The 7,837-nt window shown below is 37.0% G+C and overlaps 1 protein-coding gene across 1 annotated transcript; it reads left to right on the top strand.

The window, feature by feature from the left end:
* The first annotated feature begins 5,678 nt into the window (after positions 1-5,678).
* LOC130720947 (uncharacterized) lies at positions 5,679-6,428 on the top strand. The gene has a single exon (XM_057571656.1). It carries the CDS (start codon positions 5,849-5,851, stop codon positions 6,185-6,187), a length of 339 nt encoding a protein of 112 aa, XP_057427639.1. The 5' UTR covers positions 5,679-5,848; the 3' UTR covers positions 6,188-6,428.
* Positions 6,429-7,837: the final 1,409 nt, after the last annotated feature.

Raw genomic sequence — 7,837 nt, 5'->3', positions numbered from 1 at the left:
TTTAATTGTTTTTGCAATTTCGAGTCAGGTAGGGACACTATGGGCGGCAAACTCTCCCTACAAAGTATCCCAAGACCTATGCCTAAGCTAGAACAACCCTGTGTCAGTTGATCTACGCACTTGGTGGTTAATAATATTACTAATAGTTGAACCTTCTGTTACCCAAGTGTTTCATCAGTGAGGTTATCTTTGGTAAGCTTTTTAGCCCTTGTAGATATGCCTTTGATTGGAGTGAATCACCATTTTGGTCCCTAAGAAAGTAGGCACCGGTCATAGTAGTCCCTAAAAATTATTAATGGTGAAAAAAATTCCTGAAAGTGTTGACGTCGGTCATAGTAGTCCCTATCTATGTTTGGCCGTTAGTCCCTGGGACGGAAAATGCCCATGTGTTAAGTTATGTGCCACGTGGGTTTCAATTTGGTCCCCGACATTATCAATTTAGTCCCTAAGGTTGAAAAAAATCAATTAAAAAATATTGAGGAAAATACCTAGATCACATAGATAGATAATAAACCACCCCAAACTTGATCGTCCCAGATCCTCCATGAGAACGCAGACGGTGAAGCTCGTCGTCATTCTTCGGGTGCGAGGGGTTGAGCTGTGATGAAAACATCGCAAGGGGGGTGGAGAAGGAGAGTGTTGGAGGTGGGTTGAGGAGGAGGGGGAACGACGGTGGTTGGTGGTGGCGGCGGAAGAGGGGCTTCACGGTTATGGTGGCGGAGAGTCCTGCCGCCGTAGCCGGAGCTTGGTTTGGAAGAAGTTAAAGATTGCATAGAAGGTGTTTGTGTTTATCTCTGAATGAAGGTGTGAAGTGAAGGTTTAAAAAGGGGGGAAAATAGAGACCACAACTTTCTTGGCTGTGAATGGAACTTTGTAATGAAGGTGCTTGTGTGGGGCCAATCAAGGAATTAGTTGGTATACAAAATTGTTTTAAATGTATAATTGATGGTCTGAAATTGGCTATGAAGGTTCATGTTGCTGGGAAGAAAGAAAAAAAAAGAGGATAGATTCAAGATAATTGTTTGATATTTTTTTAGTTTTTTTTTTAAATATTTTTTAATTGATTTTTTTCAACGTTAGGGACTAAATTGATAATGTCGGGGATCAAATTGAAACCAACGTGGCACATAACTTGACACATGGGCATTTTCCTTCCCAGGGACTAACGGTCAAACATAAATAGGGACTACTATGACCGACGTCAACACTTTCAGGGATTTTTTTCACCATTAATGATTTTTAGGGACTACTATGACCGACGCCTACTTTCTTAGGGACCAAAATGGTGATTCACTCCCTTTGATTGTGAAACTGCTAGCAAAGGACATTGAATTTTTGGCTACGACGTACAAACTAAGATGTGTTTGGAAACCAAGTATGGATGTTGACCACATTTTCTTTATGGTTAACTTTGATATGGCTGAGGATGGGAAGAAGGCAATGAATGGACAGCATCCATTTGTGTAGAAATAATCTCAATGTTCCCGTTCTTGGATGTGTATGGATAAGAGACCACTTGTATGAAGTGGAATACGAAGGCATTCATCTTTTATGTTTTTCGTGCAGCTATTGTACCTTCATTTTTTTTTTATGTTTTTCTTGCTGTTGTTATGCGGACACTCAGGCTATATTTGGATTGGTGGTAGGAGGTGAGATGGGATGGAATATGATAGTGTTGAGATTTGGCTCATTGTATTTTGGGCTAAAATCTTTAGTTTATTCACTTGTAGGAGATTCAAGAACATCGATTGCACGAAGTAGTAGAGTGAGAAATCACAAATAAAGCACACAACATCTTTGGTCACGCAGTTCGGTCAAATTGCCTACCTATGCGGTTATAGAGTAGCTATAGCTCCTTTGTATTACTTGTAGCATGAAGCATGTGGTACCAAGTACAACTTTTAGGGTTACATTGTTATCCTATTTATAGAGGATTCTATTGATCTCTATTTTACAATAAAATCCTAATAAATCCTATAACAATCCCTTAAAACCTTTTTACAATCCACATTAAATCAAATCCTAATAAACTAAAGATTTTAGCCCAAAATACAATGAGTCAAATCTCAACAATCTCCACCTTGGCGAATTCCGGACTCCCCCTATGAAGATCTGCTGCTTTAGTTTCCTGATTCTGATTTCTGGGATTGAACTCCACCTTGCTCAACACCCTGTTGCTTCACTCCTCCACCTTGGCATCCATCCACTTCTCCTTCTCTGGCGTGACCATCGCCTCTTGAAAGTAGACAAATCTTCACCTTGTTCCGTGTCTTTCAGATCCGTCGGTTTCTCCTCTCACAACGACTTATGCAATCCTTGTTGACCTCCCTTCGCAGGGGAAGATATCAGCCGTCACTAAGGTTACTAACCATCGACCCCTCCGCAGAAGTTACCCGACCGTTACCATGGTTACTAACCATCGGTCTCTCAGCGGAAGTTGTCCAGCCGTTACCATGGTCCCACGAACCATCGGCTCTGATACCACTTGTAGGGGATTCAAGAACATCGATTGCACGAAGTAGTAGAGTGAGAAATCACAAATAAAGCACACAACATCTTTGGTCACGCAGTTCGGTCAAATTGCCTACCTCTGCGGTTATAGAGTAGCTATAGCTCCTTTGTATTACTTGTAGCATGAAGCATGTGGTACCAAGTACAACTTTTAGGGTTACATTGTTATCCTATTTATAGAGGATTCTATTGATCTCTATTTTACAATAAAATCCTAATAAATCCTATAACAATCCCTTAAAACCTTTTTACAATCCACATTAAATCAAATCCTAATAAACTAAAGATTTTAGCCCAAAATATAATGAGCCAAATCTCAACAGATAGAATAATTTTATGTTCCATTGTTAGGATTATGTTAATGAATTGTGGGAAGCGATGGAAAGAAATGAGAATGATACTATCCAGTTCCATTGATTTCCATCGTTTTGCTTCTCACTGAACTCTTACTCTCCAACACTCCACATTTTTTACGGTACTCTACACATTAATAATTCTAAATAAGTTTATAGAACATTTAGGGAGAAGTTGTGCACTCTTTAAACAACCGTTGTCCCAAGCAGGCGTTCTTGAGAACAAGGATGACCCCAAATAGGATAACCCCTAACCAAGACAGAACTGACTCTGTGCATGAAAGCTCCCACCACCTTCTTCATTAAGTTCCATCTCATGAACTTTTAAAGATCTAAAAAGCTCATCTAATCTCAGGGTTGTGGAATCCTTAGCTCCCTAAATAGCTGTCACTTTTGATCTCTATTTATTGAGAATACTTCTTAGAATCTTTCTAACTTCAGATCAAGAGCTCCCCTAAAGACCTTGATAGCAATCTGCAAGTGTACGGATTGATCGAAGTAATACAAAAGATTGTCGAACCACTGTGATAGTTGTTTATCAAATTCTTCTAAGAGTTTAGTGTTCAGAATGTAAAAAGAAAAACAATATAAGTTTGAAATTTTGTTGTGTGTAAAACACTTGTACTCAAAAGCAATAATTGTAATTCAGAAAAAGAAATAGCATGGGTAAAGTTTCACTTCGTCTGATTATGTTTCTTACAACTGAATCCTTATATGAACTTTAGAACCCCTTCTATGGTGATGTAGCCTTTACCTTCACTTGTTAATACCTTAATCAAGCAAATCATTCAATCTCATGTTGATAAGCCTAATACCTTAGTACCTAGTCAATTCAATTGAAGAATTATTGTTTTATGTTCAGGCCAACACAAAAAGTTCCTACCCTTATACCTAAGTGGTAGCAAACAAATCAATCTAATCTCATGTCCCTTAATCCTTACCAACTACCATTTGCAAGAAGAAAGCCAAACACTTGCATGCATTCACGAGAGTATTGAAACATAGAAAAGATACATAGAAAGGAAACTTTATTCATATAAGAAACTCTAAAGTTCATAACATAACTTAAACTAGGATCCACAATCCCCAAGGTACAAATGTAAACTAGCCAAGCATGGTTAGGGAATTCATAATGCAAAATAAAAGAACAAAAACCTGAAACAAGAGTACTAGGAAGCCTCCCACAAGCTCCAAGAACCTAAAATTCTATGTTTTATTCAAGAATTACAAGATACCTAAAAGAAATAACAAAAACCCTATTTATAGAGTTTCCAGCGGCGCACCACGCATGTGCGTGGCCTCCTCCACGCACATGCGTGGATTATCTGTTAAAATGCAGCGCCCAAGTCAGCCCACCATGCATGTGCGTGGCCTAGGCAGCGCACATGCGTGGCCTTCAACTCATGCCTTCTTTCTTTGCACAGAACTGCCACGCATGTGCGTGGCATAACCGGCGCACATGCGTGACTCATCAGATTCTTCTCCAATTTTGTAAGTCCCTTTTCACCTATCATCATGACTCATTACTTGGCCTTCAACCATCATCATTTGCCATAAAAAACCTATTCAAACCGGAAAAGAACCTCAAGAATCCATCAAAACAACAATGTAACTCATGGGAACAACTCATTAATCATGATAATTCACTATCTCTTCATTCAATTCAACAAACAAAACTCCCAATATGCAATCAACACTCATGAATTCAAAAGATTTCGGTTCAAAACTGACTATAGGAATTACTCTCTAACTAAAACTAATAAAAACACCAAACAAATAGACTAAAAACACCTAAACTAATGCAGATGTAATTATGAACTAAAAAAGGACTCAACTTGACTTAAAACTCAATAAAGGACTCAAAGAGGAAAATAAAGAAACAAGAAGGACTCGACAAACCTAGAATAAACCTTGGGTCATCAGACCTCAATTCATAGAAGCTTTTCAATGAATTGCCACTGATCTTTGACAAAATAAAAAACTTATGAGAGAGTTGGTTTGTGAGAAAAAAAGACCATGACGGAAAATAAAAACGTAATGGATAGATAATGAGAAATAAAAAGAAAAGGGAAAAAACCTATGAAATGGTATACAACTTTGTCAAATTATCCAAATGTGACAAAATAATACAAGTTTGTCAAAAAGAACCGTTTTTATTTTTCTAATTTTTTATAGTGACTCTTGAAGAATTCCAATTCAATTCAAATGTTCACTCACATCAATACGAAATATAAGCGTAGATTTCAGTCAACTTTTACATACCAACTTGGCAATTTGGCAATGACTTTTTCCCTTGTCTGATGAGTGATGTGGGCAAACTTGAATCACAATTCACAACATAGAAAAGAATCTTTTGTCCTAGTCAAAAGAAAAAAAACCTAAATTTTTTTAAATCAATTGCCATGGGCAAGAATGATTCTTGCTGAACACTCCACGTAGTTAAGTATAAATTTTCATTTCAGTATAATGTATACGCTTGATAAATTGTAAAAATAACATTCACCAAAAAGTTTTTAATTGAAAAATAACACATTTAAACAAGAAATAATATACATATATATTCAACTGTTTGAACTGTTTATGCAGTCATATTATCAATTAGGATATGTCGGTTTATATATTTCATCAAAGATCAGGCGATAGATATAAATTTAAATTTTGAATCGACCGATTCTAATTGAATAGCCTCAAATTGCATTACTGCTTGAATTTAAGAAATATTATGCTGCAGGAATTCAAATCCAAGTTCAAGTTAGTAGCATGTGATGGAATATTGATTTGATAAGAAAATATATAAAAAGTTCTAAGTAAAACTATTCAAACCTCAATGATGGACTAAACTGCTATAGTCTTTGTTGGACCACCACCCCACTACTACTTTCACTCAAATTTTGATCAAATCTCTTGATTAAAAAGGCTTGTTGAATCTTTGAAGAGTGAGACAAAATCACATAGCCCTTCAATCCAATTTCCGCCCAATTTCCATGGAGGACTACAACAAATCAAGGTCTCATGGAAACAACCAAATTGTGCAGATGGAGAGTGGAGGAGCTAGGCCTTATGATCTCAGGTTATACAGTGTTAATTCCTATGCAGCAGAAACTCAAAAGGGTCCTAAGGACTTGAAGTTGAAGAAAGGGAAAAGCAATTCAAGGTCTTCTATTTCCAAGTCATGGAGCTTTTCTGATCCTGAGTTTCAAAGGAAGAAGAGGGTTGCTAGCTATAAAATGTATTCTGTTGAAGGGAATATGAGAGGTTCATGGCAGAAGAGCTTCAGGTGGATTAAGAATAGGTACTGGAAGGTAGTTTATGGCTGGTGGTGATTTTTATTCTGTTCTGTATTTCCTGTTCACAAATTTGGGCTTTCTGTTCTTGAAAAGATCAATTCTAATTGTATGTTAATGGATTATGATCAGTTTTTGCCACGGTAGTTTGTTTATAAATAATTGATATTACTTTATTGGATTGTGAAGGATCTATACTTTGTTATTCTTGGATAAAGTATGTTTATTTGTAAATTCTTCTACAATTTATTATGAAGCTAGAATCAATTCTGTGAAGAAACTGAGGTGATTAGCTTTTATGTGTGTCGAGCTGCTTCCATTTATTCGGACTTCCAGTGCTCTTAGTCTTACAAGTTACAAGTCTGTGTTTATAAACAGATTAGGGGTTTAGTGTTGCAAAACCAAAATATCTTCACTGACTAGGAGACCTTACATGTTTTTCATAAATATCCATGCACTTTTCCCTCTGTCTTTCCTTTACTCATGACTCATTTCAAGGAAATGACTTGCTTTTTATTATGCTGCTAATTGTTTTAAAGCTAGGTATAGATACTCGTTTTTAGAAGATAACAAATTTTGAAATGTGAAAATTTTAAAGTGGTTATTAGTTTTTTTTTTATAAGGAAAACTGGTTCTTAGTTAGTCTTATTCACTATCAAAAAAAAAGTTAGTCTAATTAACAATATAGTAACAAATATTAAATAACAATAAAACCATGTGTCTCTAAGATAAAATAAGTAGGACATTGCTTCCTCTTAAAACAAATATTATCCTCCTTTAACGAACAAAAAACCAACTGCCTAATTAAATTTAGAAATATAACAGAACTTTGATCAATATCTCAACCTATCAAACTAATTATCCAAGTTTAGACTCTCCCTCTGTCTTCTAGTCTCTGTTTTCCCCCCTCACCTCCTAAGTTCAAGCATTCATATTCGCTTTTCTTCAACGATACCATAGGATAACAAAAATTGAGCATTCAATATCTCATGGTTGTATCTTTCTAAAGAAATTTCCAGGCACATTTCTATCATCATAGTCCCCAGAAAATTTTGCCAAGAAACAAGTAAATTGTAGAAACAGAGAACACAAAACAGAGTGGTAGTGCTAGAAATCACAAAGATACCACAATTCCTGTGTCATGGGAAGAAGAGTCCCTGTTGATAACATCTCATTGATAGGTCCATTTCTTTATTTTTCATTCTCCTTTGTAGGATTGGCGGCGAGCATCGCTATAATCACCGCACTTTGCAGCGTTAGGTTTCGTCGAAAATCACAGCCCGAACCACAACCTTCTACATTGTCTGAGCCACCATTAGAAGGCCCAAAAGGTTTGAATGGTGCAGCCTCCCTGCCGCGAAATTCAATTTCACAAGAACTTCCTCGTGCCTCGGAAGCCGGAAATTTAGAAAAAACAACAGAATCTGCAGAGAACAATGATGAGGAGTTGAAAAAGGAGCTACCCCTTCCACCTGCAATGCAAATTAATCAACAACAGCCAAAGGCTGAACCTTCTTCAGTGGTCAAAAGGGCAACCTCGGAACGGAGATTGTCTTTTAATCTGAGCATGAAGATGCCAAGGAGTTTCTCAATGGTGAGAAACCGGGATCAGAAGGAGGAGAATGGTGGTGGCGGTGGTGGAAAGAATAGGGCAATGAAGTTGAAAGCAGATGAATCTGTGTGGATGAA

This window comes from Lotus japonicus, chromosome 5 (assembly GCF_012489685.1).
Source record: "Lotus japonicus ecotype B-129 chromosome 5, LjGifu_v1.2".
Lineage (NCBI taxonomy): Eukaryota > Viridiplantae > Streptophyta > Magnoliopsida > Fabales > Fabaceae > Lotus > Lotus japonicus.
The sequence above is the reverse complement of the archived record's forward strand: the minus strand, read 5'-3'. Positions and strand labels throughout refer to the sequence as shown.

What these genes read in the sequence shown, in the direction of transcription:
- LOC130720947 (XM_057571656.1), top strand. Translation starts at nt 5,849, where the DNA reads ATGGAGGACTACAACAAATCAAGGTCTCATGGAAACAACCAAATTGTG.